The following is an 18,401-nucleotide window of genomic DNA, read 5'->3' as shown; positions in this document are numbered from 1 at the left end:
CCTGGAAATTGATCCCATGAGTGCAAAGCCATGAGCCGTACATGACTGGTGTCATGATTAGTGACGGGGAGTTCTCGGCTGGGAGAAATGGAGAGGGAGCAAGTGTTTTGTGAATGCCTCGATGCTGAAGTCCTGAGCGGTGACATCCTTAGCCGGAGAAGGAAGCGCCTTGTTCCCGCCAGCTGACTGCTGTGTTGAGAAGCCAGAGAGCTCCCCGTGCCAGGGCTGCCTGCTGCTCCCTGCAGGATGCACTGTCCCCTGTCAGTCACCATCAGCCCTTCTACAGCCGAACCACCAAACACGCCATCTGTCCCCGTGACACCCGTAACAGGAGCCCAGCCTCCTGATCTCCCAACGATGACAGCGACGCCGAGAAGAGACTCCTCCATCAGCCACGAGACGCCGGAGGCCAGGGCTTGTGAAACGTGGCCCGGAGTGGGCATTTGTAATGCAATTATGTACAGCAGTCTCCTAGCTAAAAGGAGTTTAATTTTATAGAGGACGGGAAGATTGCTGAGTGTGAAAAGGTCAGCTCTCTTGGAGGTATGATTTGGTCAGAGGACATGGACCGAATCCCTGTGTAGGCATCCTAGAGCCAGGCTGGCGCCCCAAGCCCGGGGAGGGCCCAGGCCTTGTTCTGAGAGTCTCCCCTTCCCAGCCCCTTCACACCTGGACCCCACCGTGTGCTTTTCCCCCGGGGACCCTTCGCGAGCCTTTCTTTTCTACGCACTTGTTTCCATCGTGAAATCTTTGTCTCGCGGCCGGAGCTTTATTCTGTTCAAACCAAAGAAAGCAAGAAAAAAAAAAGCAAGAAGGGGCCTTGGCTGGCAGGGCACACGGACATTCACTTCTCCCTGAGTGAAGTCTGAGTTTTTCAGGGGTTTGTAAAAATTAACTTGAAACGTCTCACCCGGAGAACAACAACACTCGAATCGTCCATCACCTTCCACTTCGACACAGAGTTGCTTGTGGTTATAGGACAATTCGCAGTGCAGGCTGTGTTCTAGGTATGACCAAGAGAATGGACAGAATGTCTGCAGAAGCCCAGGGACTGTGAGAATCACAGTGAACCATCCCCCCTGCTTCTGAGCGGTGAGGGTCCAGGGGCTCCGGGGCCCCAGCCAGTATCAGTGTTGGGAAAACCAAAGCCATGTTTGAATCCTTGCTGCCTGAACGCAATCTACCTGCTTCCATGCTTAGTACCTGGAAGCCAGCACCAGCACCCAGGACCTCTGATCTGAGTTCCGCCATCACTCTTCCAGTTACCTCTCTACCTTTCAAACAAATGAAATGAGTTTAAAAAATTTTTTAAAGAATGACATGTATGTATTTTTAATAGTATAAAAATGTGGGGAAAAATACTTCAATAAAAACAGAATGACTTCTTACACATCCTCCTGTAGGAAATTTGAAAAAAGCTTGTGGAAAATGAAACTAACACATGAATTTATTTTGCTGCTAAAACATATTTTTTGAAATCTGGGCAGACATTCAGCACAGCAGTTAAGGTGCCTCTTTGGATACCTGCATCTGGTACCAGAATGTGTGTGTTCCACTCCCAATTCCAGCTTCCTGCCAGTGCAGGCCCTGGGAGGCAGCAGGCGATGGCTCAAGTAGCTGGATCCTGGCTACCCACATGAGAGACTGCATTGAGATCCAGGCTCCTGGTTTCAGCCTGGCCCAACTCTGGCTCTTGCAAGCATTTGAGGAATAAATCATCAGATGGGAGATTCTCTCTCTCTCTCTCTCTCTCTCTCTCTCTCTCTCTCTCTCTCTCACACACACACACACACACACATACACATCTATCTCTCTCACGTCTAAATCTATCTTCATGCATAGTTTCTTCATGATGCGCATTTTCTATGAACTCTTTGAAGACTCCATACCTCCAAGTCTGGACACAGTGAAACCTCCCGGATTCACAAGACAACATCAGACCCATCATCCAAGGACAATGGATTCATTTGGAGTACTGTTAACTGCGTGCTGATTGGGATTTCAGTTCCCCCCCCCAAAAAAAAAATCCAGGTGTCCATGGCGCCCAGGAACCTGTTTGCTCAGACGCACAGAGCTGTCTCATCCTGCTAGTTTTCACAAAACAGGCTGGCTCTCACAGATGAGGGGCGGCACTCACAGAGGTGGGAAATACAGAAGGGAGCCTGCCAGCCTCTCCCTGGGAGACCAGTCAGCTCCGTCACAGCCACAGAGCAAAACAAAGAGCCTGGTTGCTTCAGTACTCCCAGGCAGAAGAGATGCTGGGGAACCTGCACCCTTTTGCTCAGAACCAAGGCCGTTTGTACGTGGGAGTTGTGGGCAAGGGGACGAAGAGAAACCTTTGCTTCGGATCCAGGGTTCTGATGGCTTTTGTTGCAGGCAGCTCTTGTAACAAAGATACAGGTGGTGAAGGTGTGGCCTTGAGATCACTCAAGCCCCACTCCCTAAGAGCCCAAGATACAGAGCCAGAAAGGTTTATGAAGTGTAATTGAACGTTTATTAGTTTCGTTCGTATTTCATCCTGAAGTGCCATCACTGTGCGAAACAATGTGAAGGATTTCATTACAGGAAAAAAAAAATAGCTCTAGGTTTTCTACTTTAAAAAAAAATGTAAGGTAGGATGGAAAACATGTTCGCAAAACTGAGTTAATAGGATTTTATGTTAGCATGTTTGCTGAATTACATTCCGTGACTGCCGCAGTGGTAACAAGTTTGCTCTTCCTTCCGACTCGTATGTCGCTGTGGGAAATGATGTGTTCACGGTAGCCTGCATCCGTGCAGTGCTGGACAAGCTGGGGAGTATCCCTTGGGTCCCAGTGGCTTTGTAATGGTCTAATCTAGGAGCGTGGCATTAGGGATCACTGGAAGCAGAAAATGAGCCCATCAGGCACTCGTCAGTGGCTTAGTGGAGTGAGCCCTCCGTTACATGCACAGAATTCTAACAATATGTTCGTAAATGACCACCAGATGCTACCTTTTCCTTCCTTCCGGGTCTCAGGTTACTATTAGAACTGCTGTGATGGAGACAGAAAATGAGATGTTACATAGCCAGGTGCACTGCTGTGAGGGTCTGTGACTCAGCCTTCATATCAGCTTTAAAAAAAGGCATGCAAATGCCGCAGCTGAAAGCAACCCTGATTAAAGAACCCGCGTTAGGGTTCACGAGCCCCTGCCATCCATGAGGGTGACTTAAAAGGCTAGTGAGAGCTAACATGCCATGGCTTATTACCAAGAGAATCTTTTCGTGAAAACGAAATGTGTTTGAAATGACAATCTATTAGTGGCAAGGTCTACAGAACAGGGCACGCAAAAAAAAAAAAAAAAATGACCCAACTTCCATAGTAGAGCGTGGAGCACATAATGATGTGGAGAATTTCAAGTTGCCATGGAGACACTCTCTGGCTCGTTGGTCGCGTTGCTGCCCCCGTCGGAAAGAAGCATTCTTTGCTGAGCTCAGAACGAATCCAGTGCCATTCACGGGGCGCGCATAGGCGGCACTCGGTGAGCACACGATGAGAACGTCCCAGGCCTGGAAGAGCTTGAGCAGAGATTCTGTGATGGGGATGGCGAGTTGGCAGGATAGCAAAGGAACAGGCCTGCTTGTAGTTGAAGGTCCTTGATCAATAAGTGACATGGTTAAGAAGCAGGATTGTTGGGGACCTCAACTGAGATTTGACCGCCTGGACCCTGGAGATTGATTTGACATCTGGGAGAAGGATGGCGATGGAGCAGAAGCTGCAAACATTGCTCAGGACCGCTTGTGGAGGCAGGCAGAGTAGAAGCCAGTGAAGAAGGGTTTGGGGGTAGATGTGGCCGTGGAGAAAACAGAGGAATAAAGGCAAAAAAAATTTTTTTTTTCACAAGCAGTTGGCAACAGGAAGAGATATATAAATTGACCCAAATTCTTCTCCCGAATGGATGGACTGCAAGCCCCATCTGAAGCTGAGAGTCAGATCTGCGCTGTGCTGGAGATGGGCCTGTTCTTCCACACTGGGATGTGAAGCAGAGACGCAACCGAGGCAGTCGGTGCAGCAGCTAAGATGCCACTCGGGATAACCGCATCCCGTATCACAGTGCTTATTTGAGTCTCAGCTCCGCCTGCTCACTCCGGCCTGCAGCTAACACAGACTCCGGGCCGCGGCAGTGGTGGCTCAAGTGGTTGGGTCCCTGAGACCCACGTGGAAACCTGGATTGAGTTCCTGGCTCCTGGTTTTCAGTCTGGCCCAGCACCTGCTGTTGTGGGTGTTTGAGGAATGAACCAGCCAATGGGAGATCATCTCTGTCTCATTGCCTTTCAAATTAAGTAAGTAAATAGATATTTTTGAAAGATGTATTTGTTTATTTGAGAGTTACAGAAAGAGGAGAGACAGATCTCCTATCCGCTGGTTCACTCCCCCAAATGGCCACAATGAACTGCACTGGGCCAGGCCGAAGCCAGGGGCCAGGAGCTTCATCCAGATCTCTCACGTGGGTGCAAGGCCCCAAGAACTTGAACCATCTTCTGCTGCTTTTTGTAGGCCATTAGCAAGGAGCTGGATCAGAAGTGGAGCAGCCAAGAGTCAAACCAGGACCCATATGGGATGTCGGCACTACAACCTGTGCCACCTTGCTGGCCATAAATGCATTTTTGACAACAGAGGATTTTCAGGGCAGTGAAACCACTCTGTGTGACAGATAATGGCAGATACACGTCACTATACATGTGTCCAGACCCATAGGACCACTGGAGACTGAGAGTGATGCTTATGTGAATTGTGGACTTGGGTGATGATGGTGCATCCATGTGGGTCCTTTGATTGTAACAAGTGCACCTCTCTGATGCAGGAGGTTGATGGGGGCAGGTTAATGAGAACTCTACATTTTCTATTCAATATGGTTAGGAACTTGAAGCACTAAAAAATGAACCTTATTACCCCCCCAAAAAAAAAGGGCAACAATAACAGTGAAATGAATGGAAAGTGCCAGATTTGGAATCCGAGACAACTTAGTCAACATCTGGGTACAGACGGAAAAAAACACCCTGGAAAAGCCATTCAACTGGAGGAAGTATGGGCATCCAAGAGATTAAGTAGGGAGAGCAGAGCTGATGGGAGCAGAGCCTTCCTATGAAGGAAACCGGAGGCCTCTCCTGGTGATGATAGGGCCACCAAGGTCAGAATGTTGGCGGGATCATGAGCCAGGGACAGAGCTATGCTGTGAGGGTTTTGCTGTCTCCAAATGATCATGGAAAAAGAGATTAAAAGAGAAATTCATTTTCATGCAAAAATATTCTGAAATCCATGCCTACAAGAGGTCTTCAAAAATCTCCTGAAAAAGGCATGTTGTGAAAAAACGATGCCTGAATTTTTTTTATTTCTCTGTTGATTTCTTTTTTTTAACTTTTATTTAACAAATATAAATTTCCAAAGTACAGCTTATGGGTTACAATGACTTCCCCCCACCATAACTTCCCTCCCATCCGCAACCCTCCCATCTCCCACTCCCTCTCCCATCCCATTCACATCAAGATTCATTTTCAATTATCTTTATATACAGAAGATCAATTTAGTATATATTAAGTAAAGATTTCAACAGTTTGCACCCACACAGACACACGAAGTGTAAAGTACTGTTTGAGTACTAGTTATAGGATTAATTCACATTGTACAACACATTAAGGACAGAGATCCTACATGGGGAGTAAGTGCACAGTGACTCCTGCTGTTGACTTGACACTCTTGTTTATGGTGTCAGTAATCACCCTGGGCTCTTGTCATGAGTTGCCAAGGCTATGGAAGCCTCTTGAGTTCGCCGACTCTGATCTTATTTAGACAAGGTCATAGTCAAAGTGGAAGTTCACTCCTCCCTTCAGAGAAACGTACCTCCTTCTTTGATGGCCTGTTCTTTCCACTGGGATCTCATTCGCAGAGATCTTTCATTTAGGTTTGTTTTGTTTTTGTTTTGTTTTGCCAGAGTGTCTTGGCTTTCCATGCCTAAAATACTCTCATGGGCTGAGATCCAAATGCCTTAAGGGCTGACTCTGAGGCCAGAGTGCTGTTTAGGACATCTGCCATTCTATGAGTCTGCTATGTATCCCGCTTCCCATGTTGGATCATTCTCTCCTTTTTAATTCTATCAGTTAGTATTAGCAGACACTAGTCTTGTTCATGTGATCCCTTTGACTCTTAATCCTATCATTATGATCAATTGTGAACTGAAATTGATCACTTTGACTAGTGAGATGGCATTGGTACATGCCACTTTGATGGGATTGAATTGGAATCCCCTGGATGCCTGAATTTTAAAGATGTTTTGCACCAAAATAAGCATAGCTTTTAATTCCGTTTTCCCTCAGACTCTCAGTCCCCTCATACACAGTAAGGGAGTCCTGCAGTTAGGTCCCCATTTCTTTGTTGAAGAAGTTAAATACCTCCAACCTGTTACAGTGTTGATGATATTTTATAAAGAAGTAAGAAACAGAAAACTAGGTCTTTTTCTTGCTTCAGTGATTTTTTTAAAAGGTTGATTTATTCATTTGAAAAGCAGTTACAGAGGGAGGGAGGGAGAAAGAGAGATCTTTCATCCACTTGTTCACTCCCCATATGGCCACAATGGCTAGGACTGGGTGAGGCCAAAGCCAAGGAGCCTAGAACTCTACCCGGGTCTCTCATGTGGGTCCTGGGGCTCAAGCACTTGGGCCATCTCCTGATACTTTCACAGATGCACGAGCAGGAAGCCGGATTGAAAGTGGAGCAGTGGGCACTCAAACTGGGTGCTCATAGAAGATGCCAGTGTTTGAAAGTGGTGGCTTAACCTGCTATGCCACAGTGCCGGCTGCTGTGGTGAGGTTTTGACTTGAAATGAATTATTGGCTTTGATTCTGATTTGCTTATTTGTTTGATTAAACACAATGTCATTGTTAGAGTTTGCCGTGTTTTTCTAAGCATTTGTATCTCTTTGGATACAGGGATGCTCTGACTACCCAACATTATAGTAAGGTGAAAGACCCGTTAGTAATAAAGCTATTCAAAATAAGCCTGCCACAGTAGGTCAAACAGTCTACAATTAGTGTCATTAATTGCCTTGGCTCCTGTTGGATATTCATGCATGGGTCAAGTTTTTGATTACATAAAGACCCATAATACAAAAATAGTTTATGCTGATGGCACCTGAAAGATGTAGCTTTTTTAAAAAAGCAATCCATCAGACTACTCATTTAAAGATGTTGCCTGGGGAGTAGCTTAGTGTGAGTTGGGGTCATCTCACACACACACACACACACACACACACTTAGATCAGTCTGGATAAATTACCTTCATCTCCCAAAAGAACACTGGCCAGGGTTGTTGCTTTAATGATGCACACGTCTGCTGTTAATGTTTACCAGGCAGCTAATCAGCACTCAGGAGAATACACGCTGTGTTTGCGTTGTTACAAGGTAGATATCATTTGACAATTAACTTCATTACGACTGCATTGTAATCACACACCGTTACTCACTGTGCAGGTTGAAAATAATTAAATAAATACCCATAAAATGCTAGTTGCTGTTCATGCGTGGAGATGACACTCTCATAAGGATACACTCTCACTCAACTACAGCCATCCAGTCATTACGAGACATAGTTACCGGCTTTACAGTGAAAGGGGGTTGTTTTGTGTAAACATCGTGTGAAATAAGGCTTCTTACCTGGTTTCACTTGTTTCCTTAGCTGTACTATTAAAAAACAATCACAAAGTAGACACTGGAGGGCCATGTGAAAGCCTCTGTAAAAGGGGATTGCATATATTGAGTGTGTTTTGAATTGTTAAGAGAAAAATATGTAGTATTTTACATATAGGCAGTAATGTTGGAAGTGCAAAAAAAAATTGATTCCATATTGAGCAGAGTTTTTCGATTGTGCTTTAAGTTTGAAACGAAAATATTTCCTAAGTATCTCGCGCTTAAGCAGTGACGACATTTAATCTCATTCTCCTTGTAGGCCTCGCAGTGCCGATTATTTCATGCAGGAAGCTAAACGGATGAAACATAAAGCAGACGCAATGGTAAGATCTTCCGAATTCTGTCTGTACCAAAGCTCCATCACTGGGGCGATCGAGCTGGGTAATTATAAAATCTATTACAAGGATGGCTGGGTCTGTTAAATGGAGAAATGTTTGTACAATCAACCGCTCATCGCCCAATAAATTGTGACTTCAACCAACAATGCCTGACTAGGAGGAAGCCCTGGATAAATGAGTATTTCAATTTAGTCTGGTTTGAAGAGTAACTAGAGCCGATGGAATCAGTGGGTGGTAGTATTCTTTTCCTTTAAAAAAAATCTAGAAGTGGACATTTAGCCTAGTGATAAACATGCTGGCTAAGATGCCTGTATCCCGGGGACCACGCTGTGGTATAGTAGGTTAAGCCTATACCTGCATACCATGGGAACACCAGTTTATGTCCCAGCTGCCCCACTTACAATCCAGCTCTCTGCTGTGACCTGGGAAAGCAGTGGAGGATGGCCCAAGTCTCAGGGCCCCTGCACCTGTGTGAGAGACCTGGAAGAAGCTCCTGGCTCCTGGCTTCAGATTAACTCAGTTCCAGCTGTTGCAGCCATTTGGGAAGTGAACCAGCAGGTGGAAGACCTTCCTCTCTGTCTCTCCCTCTGTCTCTTATTCTACCTTTCAAATAAATAAATAAAATCTAAAAAAAAAAAAAACGCCTGTGTCCCATAAGGGAGTACCTGGGTTCACTGTCTGACTTATCTCATGACTCTAGCTTCCTGGAAAGAAACAGCGATGACTGAAGTAATTTAGTTCCTGCAATCCATGTGGGAGCCCTGGATTGAATTCCTGGCTCCCACCTCCCACCCTGATCCAGCTCTAGCCATTGCAGACATTCAGGGAGTAGAGCAGCAGATGAGGGAGCCCTCTCTCTCTCTCTCTTTCTCCCTCCCTCCATTCTTCTCTGTCTCTCCCTCTCTCCCTCTTAGATAAACAGATAGATTTTAAAGATTTGTTTATTTATTTATTTTGAAAGTCAGAGTCACAGAGAGAGTGGGAGAGACAGAGATCGTCCATCCACTGGTTCACTCCCCAGATGGCCATAATGACCAGTGCTGGACCATGCTGAAGCCAGGAGCCAGGATCTTCTTCCAGGTCTCCCACATGGGTGCAAGGGCCCAAGTACTTGGGCCATCTTCCGCTGCTTTCCCAGGTGCATTAGCCGGGAACTGGATTGGAAGTAGAGCAACCAGGACTCGACTTGGTGCCCACATGGGATGCCAGTGGTGCAGGTGGTAGCTTTACCCACTACACCACAATGCCAGTCCCGGTAGATTATTATTTAAATCTAGATTTGTATTTTTGTCTCTTGTTAACCTGGCCATCCTTTGGCTGGATCCCAGGATCAAGTCCTTTTTTCTGAAAGCCTCGTGTTCTTCATGTCTATCTGCAAGAGGAAAGCTTACTTTGAACTCAACAGCAAAGAAACTGTTATCTGCACGGAGCACCCTAAAGTCACCAGCATTTGATGTTTTCAATGAATAACTTTGCTTTCTTGGATAATCTCTTGCTTTAGAAAACTTGAAGCTTTCAGGCAAGAATAGACATTATAAGGTTTTTCCATCGTAATGTCTCATTCCAGAGGTCTCCTTCGTACCTCGTCATCCCAGTATCCATAAATGAGATCAGAAGGCTGGAGAGGAATAAGGCAGTAGAAATGACTTTCAGCATAGTATTGCCATTATTCCAGTGGTGAAGGTGTAGAAACCGTAACAGTACCACTCTCCCACTGTCACACTTCCAACTTGGACTCGTACCACTATCGAGCTACTTGGGGCTGTAACCGCTGAGTGTCAGAAAACACAGGCGCCCAGTGGGAGGGAGAGTAGTCCACACAGTCCCACAACCTGATGGGGAGCGCCGGTTCCCTGGAGAGGTGGGTGCTTGGCTCCTATTGGAGAACAGACCTGAAGTTCCGAGCACCATGAGCATTTCTGCTCAAGCCCTTCATCCAAGGTTTAACAGAACTATCCATTCAGCCCCACCTTTCCTGTTTATTATTTCCCAGGAGCGAGACCCCTGGGCTGGCCAGGCTGATCATGCAGCAGCCTCTACACACGCCCTTGCTCATGCCAGCCAGCTTTGCACCTGCTAAGTTCACACTCACACACACGCTCACACATGCTCTCTCGCGCGGTCTCAGTCACTTTCATACCCCCAATCCAGCCAGTCACCCCAGGCCTCCCCAGCATCATTTCCAGGTCTCCTCTCTGAGGCCTGTCGGGCGCCTCCGTCACGTGCTCCCTTGCCACCACGTCATCTGCACTGGACTCCTCGCTGGTGTTTTGCAAGCTCTCCCCAGTCTACCATGGAGCTCCACGTTTCCTCTCTCCAAACACGTCACATGTTCCTGGAAGGAGCTTTTTGTGTGGCAGGTGCACATGAAGGGCTTCAGGAAATACGTATTAAATTAAGTCATCTCCTGAATCTGAAGATCTTAGCCAAAAAGGATTACTTTATGGCCTGCTTGACATGCAGAAGATGTTTTTAAAAATTTGATTTGCTCATGAAAAGGAGTTTTGCCCTCTGTTTCTCTTCTAAGGTGTCATCACTAATGAAGCTTTGTTTTGCTTTTTTAGCAACAAGGCCAAGAGTAATAATTAGAGTATTGTGTCACTGGTTTGGTTTGGCTTGATTTTTTTTTTTTTTTGGTTGATGAATGAATTATTTAGAAATTGGGAAATTGGAGTGTTTTTTTTTTTTTCAGTCCGAAGTTACAGTAATTAACCACAGAGAGTAGTGACGTATAAAACCAAGAACTATATGTGTAAGTTTAGGTTTATGAAACTTAAGAATATAAAGCTGATTCACAATTGTCCTTTCTGATGTAGGGAAAAACTAGCATAAATTTAGCCAGCTATAGATGATCCAAAAATTATTTTTATTACTTGTTTTCAACGTGTGTGCCCCATTCTGGTAAAGCAAAAACGGTGTCTTGACTTTTACCTCCTCCTCCTCCCCCGCCACTTCACTCTCACTCTCAAGTAGGGGCCAGACTGTTAAGGGGAAAACACAAAGTGAAGGGGAAGGCATGGATATACAGGTATCATAAGTAAGACAAAAGATTCTAGCCAGGGCCCTGGACCAGCCAAAGTGGGAGATGCAAAAAAAATAAAAGTATGGAAACTCTTTCATGGAGCCGGACCGTTCAACTTCCACGTATATTTAGCATAGCCTGGAGGGACATGGAATCATTAGAAGTAGGAAAGCAGAAATGAGAGAAGCCATGACATTCTATACCATACTGATTGGCCGTTGTCACTTAGATTTGGTATGGTTCTGTATATAACACTCGACTCACCTTAAACCAGCAACCAGTTGAGAAACAACTATAGAGAAGGAAGTGTAGTGCCCCACTCCCACCCCTTATCCATGGGAGATATGTTCCCAGACACCCCCAGAGGAGGGCTAAAACTACTTTGTTAGGTATGTTTGCTCCATGATAAAGTTCAGTGTGTAAATTAGGCACAATAAGACGGTAGCAACAAAAACTAATAAAATAGACCATGTGTAACAATAGGCTATGATAAAAGTTATTTAAATGTTACAAATGGTTTATTTCTGGAATTCTCCATTTAGTACTCCAGACTGAAGTCTTGACCCCAGGTGACTGAAACACTAGAAAGTAAAATCAGATGCCGGAAGACTGGTCATTGTGTCCTCACCGTTTGTCTTCTTGGTTCCATTGATGGGATTTTGGAACTCACTAGTCAGGTTTCCCAAAGAAAGTGTATAAGCTCTGTGATAGTGCTACTGTATTCAAGTGATCCTTACCCAAGACACTACACTCTCCCTCTCTCTGTCTTAACCAGGTGGAAAAGTTTGGGAAGGCCCTGAACTATGCCGAAGCAGCCTTGTCATTTATCGAGTGTGGAAATGCGATGGAACAAGGCCCCATGGAGTCCAAATCTCCCTACACCATGTACTCAGAAACCGTGGAGCTCATCAGGTAGGCGCCATGTTCTCGCCAGGGAGACAGGTGCAGGGGAGCAGGTGAGCAAGGTCTGGGAGTGCTAGGGACACACAGAAGCTGGGGTCAGCCTACACCAGGGGCCTGCACTTGGGACCAGTGTTCATCCCCCCCAAAACCAGATTGGGAGATTTTGTAAGGCACATCACATACCCTCTCTCCTCTGCCCTCTCTGGGGGCCGGCCCAGCCAAGGCAGCTCTGTGCCTCCCAACTGCTGCAGGGGGGAAACCGAGTCTCAGTGGACCATGACAAGCATGCTTCCCCCAGCTAGGAAGTGGCAGATTTTAAACGCACTTCACCTCTAAGCCGCTCTCTGATCTTTCAGCCTGGTTCAGATTAATATACAGTAGGCGCTCCTTATCCATGGGAAATACATTTCCAGACCCCCAGTGCATGCCGGAAACCGTGGTTGCTACTGAACCCTATGTATACTCTGCTTTTTCCTAAATGTATATGCCTACGTAAAGTTTAATTTATAGATAGACACAAGAAGAGACTCACCACAATCAGTTATCACCGTAGATTGTTACAAAAGATATGTGAAGGCAGTCTCTCACTCTCTCGCTCTCGCTCTCGCTCTCGCTCACTCTCTCGCTCTGGCTCTGGCTCTCAGCTTGTCAGATGGACAGGAAGGGAAAGAAGGAAGGAATTTTCAAAGCCCAGACTCGAGCCCCGTGCATGCAGAAGCAGTTTTGTTTGTTTGAGTGACAGGGAGCTTCCATCTGCAGATTTGCTCCTCTAATGCCAGCAACAACTGGATCTGGACCAGGCCTGACCTGGAGACCAGGAACTCGGTCCAGGTCTCCCACGCGAGTGGGAGGCAAGAACCCAGTTGCTTGAGCCGTCACCGCTGCATCCTGGGGTCCATGTTAGTGAAAAGCTGGAGTGAGGATCTGGGGACTGAACCCAGGCCGTCCAGTGGGAGATGTGGTTAAGATGTCCACATCTCGCATGGAAGCATGATTTCTCAAGAGTGCCTCACGGTGGTCCCCAGAAGACGCCTGCCCTCCAGGCTGGAGAGTGGGGAGTGCATACCGGGAGACCCCTCTAATGAACTGTCGGGAACTCCATCCCTTTTTTTTTTTTTTTTTGACAGGCAGAGTTAGACAGTGAGAGAGAGACAGAGAGAAAGGTCTTCCTTCCGTTGGTTCACCCCCTAAATGGCTGCCACGGCTAGCGCACTGCGTCAATCCAAAGCCAGGAGCCAGGTGCTTCCTCCTGGTCTCCCATGCGGGTACAGAGCCCAAGGACCTGGGCCATCCTCCACTGCCTTCCCGGGCCACAGCAGAGAGCGGGACTGGTAGAGGAGCAACCAGGACTAGAACCTGGGGTACCAGCACCGCAGATGGAGGATTAGTCTAGTGAGCCGTGGCACCGGCCGGAACTTCATCCCTTGATCCTATGGAGAAACTTCGTAATAAGCTTTATGTTCTTAGCTGGCTGAACTGCTGCAGATAACGTCTAACACCCATTATGTGAAATGATCCCTCCTAAAACTCGCTGTCAGAGGCTTATCTGATCCTGAGATCCTGAGCTACCCAGACCTAGACCCCTCTTAGCCACGTCCTGCCTTTGCAAATGGAAGGTTTCTAACCATCTCAGGTTATAGTCCTGGTCTACGTTGACCTGAAGACGGTACTTGGTATCTCACACCGTTCTCCCTCCAGAAAATACTCTGCAGCCTTTAAAACCATCATCCTGAATCAGAGAACATACCACCTTCGAAAAGCACAGCACTCCTCAAGAATATTTTGAACCTCCAAGCTGCTCTCTATTATTTATCCTCAAAGTATGTAGTGAATTATCGTAAGCTGAGTCACTTCCCTATGCTGTGTAACTCAATCCTTCTATCCAGCTGTCTTTAGTCACCATTATCCAACCTTCCTCTATCCCCCACCATCACCCTTCTCAATGTGTAGGCATCACTAGTCTATATTCTGATTTTTTAAAAAATGGTACAGTATTTTCAGCAGTGAATAAGACGGAATAAAAAAATAAAAGTTAAGATTTTTTTCAAAGATCCCAAATCCGCACATTACTTCTGCAGAACAAGGCCCCAGCCCCCAGGCGAGGCAGAAAGTGGGTGAGACTGGACAGGCTCAGTGCGCTCAGATAGTCCAGGATATGTGTGTGTTGAGCACTGGGATTCGTTTCTGTATTTGTGTTTGGTCTGATTTGTTCGCTGATGCATCCCCAGTCCTTAGAACAGTTCCCAGCACATAGTATCTGCTCCATAAGTATCTGAGGAATGAGAAGCAAGCCAGTGAACTGGCGGATCATGGCTGTGTAAAGGCACTCCCATCTGAAACACAAAAAGACAAATCAGAAGTGCCAATCAGTTGCACCTGGGGTGCTGAGTGCCACACGTGCTGTGCCCACTGCTGCAGGTAACCTTGCTTGGTGGAGAGCAGTCCAGCCTGTAGGTAGTTCCGAATGAACAGAATCCCTTAAACCACCTGAAATTCTAAGACAAAGGGAGTTTTCCTTCCCTGAGTTAGAAATTTTCCACTTAAATCTGCACATTGCCTATGAAGCCTGAGGCCCGTCTCCCCGACTGGGAGACACTGGGAAGCCAGGAGCACAGGAGGGTGATCACAGTGTCTACCCCAGGGTGCACCCTTGGACCCCACAGTCGGGAGAATTCCTTTCTCCACAAGGGGCCAAGGGACACTGGAAGTTGGAGCTCCACCAGCACCAGAACCAGCCCAGCAAACCTCTCTTCCCGCCCCACCTCACCACTGACAGTACCATCCAGGCCCATGGGGAGTACCAGTGACACCAGATCCACCAGGCAAGCAAAGAAGTACCAGGAAAAGTCCAATGCAGTTGGAACCACAGCATCCCAGATAGGCTGAAACCTGCTTGCTAAAACCTAAACAGGGAGACTGCCGGGCAACCCAGAGTCTCCTAACATCTTAGCCAGAATGCCTGGGATACAAAAGGAACCAGGAGAATCCCACCAGTCCCAAGATGAGTCAGATGTTGGAATCACCTAACAAAGATTTTAAAGCAGCCACCATGCAAATGCTTTAGTAAGCAAAGAAAAATAGGAAAATTTTGTCCAGAAAGTGGAAGTTACTAAAGAAGAATGAAATGGAAGTAACAGGACTGAAAAATATCATAACAAGCAAAAATATTCCCTGTATGGGCTCAGTAATAGAACGGAGATGACAGAAGACAGAATCAATGAACTTGAAGACAGAAAATAGAATTTTTCCAGTCTGAGCAACAGAGAGGAAATGGACTGAAAAAAAAAAAGAAACTGAATAGAGCCTAAAGCGCTGAATTACTCCGTGTTCTGCTCCTACCACGGAATACGACAGAAGAGGCAGTTTATGAACAATAGGAGTTTATTCAGCTCACAGTGCTGGAGCCGGGGAAGCGGAAGACCACGGCACCAGCATCTGGCCGGGCCTTCGTGCTGTATCATAACAAATGATGTTGCCTGACACAGAAATAACTCGGGACTCACCCACTCTTTTTGTCAGAAGCCCGCTCCCTCAGTAACCCACTCAGTCCGACAGGCCGGCATGAATCCATTGGCGGGGACAGAGGTCTCGAGACCTAACCATCTCTTGAAGCTCTACCTCTGAGTGCTGTTGCATTGTGGATTAAGTTTTCAACCCATGATTGGGGGTAGAGGGACCACACCCTCAGGTCCCCAAATCCATGTCTTCGCTACATGTAGTACCTTCCTGCCATCCCAGTAGCCCCAGAAGTCTTAACTCTGTCATCAGCTCCAGGGTCCGAAGTCTATCGAAATCAGATGTGGGTAAGACTCAAGGCATGATTCATCTGAAGCAATGACCCCTCCAGCTGTGAGCCTGGGACATCAGAGCAAGCCACCCACTTCCCACATTCAGTTGGGGGACAGACATCAGATAGACATTCTCATTCCCACAGGGAGACGTGGCCACCAAGAAGGGGAAACCGGTCCAAAGCCCAACAAGGCAAACAATAATAAGTCATGAACCTGGGGAAAGCAGTCCCCTTCTGCATTATGTCGCGCAGCCTGGGCACCCTTGGGCAGGGGCTGGGCCCCCGAGGCCTTGGGCAAGCTTCCGCCTGTGGCTTGGCTGGGCTTGGTGCATCCAGCAGCTCTCTTGGTTTTGAGCCTCGTGCCTGCAGTTCTCCCTGGCTGTAGCTCTACAGTCCTAGGGTCACTCAAAGTGGAAAGATGTTGCTGATGCTAATCAATCACAAATCATCTGTGCATCTTTGTAAAGCCCAAAGGAACCGCCATGAAAACGATGCACAGACGCATCCAGAAGTACCACACACGCGCGTGCTGTGATGATAACAGTATCATTTCCTGAGCAGAGTAACAGTAGACTGACCCACCGTGCTGGGTGCCTTACACACTGACTGGGGTCATCCTAATGGCAGTTCCACATGATCAGCAATATTGGTCTTATTTTAAAGGAAATGGAGGCTTAAATACTCTAATACACACATCTAAGCTCTCATCACTAATAAATACACTTTGCTTCAACCTGGGACTCTCTGGCCATCACACCTACTAGCTCAGCTCTCTCGAAGAGTCTGCGTACATAGCTTGGTATGTTATTGGGAGAAAGCAGTGGCCAGTGCTCTGATCCAGAGAACTAAGTGGAATTAAGTGCTGTCCATAAAAGCCACTAGTTTCTCCTAACACACGTCCATGGAAACAAATACAGACTGAAAGTGCTCCCAGGACACGCAGACCATGGTCCAAACAAGAGTTGTGCAGCAAAGAAAAAAGGGGTCAGTCTGAGCTTTCGTGAGTGCCAGGGGTGAGAATTCTTCCCGAGAAAACCCCAGAGAGATTGACCTTGGCCTCCCTCTGTCAGCCGCTCAGCCGTAAATCAGCATTTGGGAAAATGGACCCATTACTGGACACATCAGTGGTTCTTGAGCCGGTAGCACTCTCAGCCCTCTGTAGCATTTGAACTTGTACCGTTAACAAGCAGAAAGCAGGTAGGCTTCATCAACGTCGTTTTGTTGTAGCCATCATGACAACGTAATGTGTGGGGAAAATGAAGCAGCTTCAGCTAGCTTTTCAAAAAAGATTGTTAGCAAGCACTGGTAAGTATCGGGCAGGGAGAACGACCATCCTAGGATAGGTTTTGTTTATATTTTCAGTGGTTATGCATTCATTTTTATTTATTTGAAAGGCAGAGTAACAGAGAGAGAAGGAGAAAGAGAAATCTTCCCTCCACTAGTTCACTCCACAAATGCCCGCAACAGCCAGGGCTGAGTCGGGCAGAAGCCAGGATTCTGGAACTCAGGGTCTCCCACATGGGTGGCGGGGACCCAAGTTCCTGGGCCACCATCCATTGCCCTCTAGGAGTATTAGCAGGAAGATGGATCAGATGTGGAGGCAGGAATCGATCCCAGGCACTCTGATCTGGGTGCTGGCGTCCCACGCAACAGTCTAACCCACTGCACCACGCCACCACCCAGGGAAGGTTTTGTTGTTAGTAAGAAGGCTTTGTTTTTTTATTTCTTTGCTTTTTTTTTCTTTCTTCTTTAGGTATGCTATGAGACTAAAAACTCACTCAGGCCCCAATGCCACGCCAGAGGACAAGCAACTGGCTGCATTATGGTGAGTGTATCATCTCAGCCTGATGTGGTATCCCCAGACTCTGACGCCATCCTTGGCAAGACAGCTGCGAAAATGCGTGTTTTCCTGGTGCCTTCTCACTTCCAAAGCCCAGGACGGTAATGATGACCCAGGAGAGTCCCGATCATCCCTTGCATGTGATCTGAACTCACAAAGGTTGAACAGGGACAGATCAGTTACACAAGGGTAATTGTTTTCTGTATGAGGGTGTATGTTAAAATCAGATGGGTCTATGCTTTAGTAATTTGAATATGAGTGGAATTTCTCTTGTGTTTAACATTTTAGATGCAATCAAGATAATTCTTGTGTTTGCTTGTCAAGGGGGGATTAGTATGACTCCAGCATGATGATGCATTAAAGTTCTTAGCACAGCAATAAAATCACATCCTTCAACACCTTTCTATATTTATCACTACAATGATAGTGATTTTGTAATTATAAAAATAATAATTTTGCCTGTGGCATCTCCCTGGGACCTGTCACCCTACTCCCGATGTCACAGGACATCTCTCATGGGTTCCTTCTGTTAAAAAAAAAAAAAAACAAATTTGTTGTCCATTCGGAAGTCTGATCTGCCAGTTGGAGAACCAGATCAAGTCTCAAAAAGTTCAGCGGCGACACACACAAAAGAGTCTCGGATTATCTCTCAGCATCACATCAGCTGGAGTCTGGAGCACTGACACCGTGTCACGGGATCTGGTGTGTCAATGCCAGATCTTAGTGGTGACAGTAATTCTGGGTGACAAGCACCCAGAAAGAGAGGAGAGGTCTCGGGAAAGGCTGGCTGCCCTCCTTCCTCCAAGTTC

General features: G+C 46.7%; 1 protein-coding gene across 1 annotated transcript in view; it reads left to right on the top strand.

Moving 5' to 3' along the window:
• AFF3 (ALF transcription elongation factor 3) overlaps window positions 1–18,401 on the top strand; it is a 455,793-nt gene that overhangs the window by 426,282 nt on the left and 11,110 nt on the right. Inside the window, exons 17-19 of the mRNA XM_062208886.1 lie at window positions 7,959–8,022; window positions 11,835–11,971; window positions 17,506–17,577. Of these exons, the coding sequence (XP_062064870.1) occupies window positions 7,959–8,022; window positions 11,835–11,971; window positions 17,506–17,577 (273 nt within the window). The remainder of the gene's footprint in view (window positions 1–7,958; window positions 8,023–11,834; window positions 11,972–17,505; window positions 17,578–18,401) is intronic.

This window comes from Lepus europaeus, chromosome 13 (assembly GCF_033115175.1).
Source record: "Lepus europaeus isolate LE1 chromosome 13, mLepTim1.pri, whole genome shotgun sequence".
Lineage (NCBI taxonomy): Eukaryota > Metazoa > Chordata > Mammalia > Lagomorpha > Leporidae > Lepus > Lepus europaeus.
This window is presented reverse-complemented; position numbering and strand designations above follow the sequence as displayed.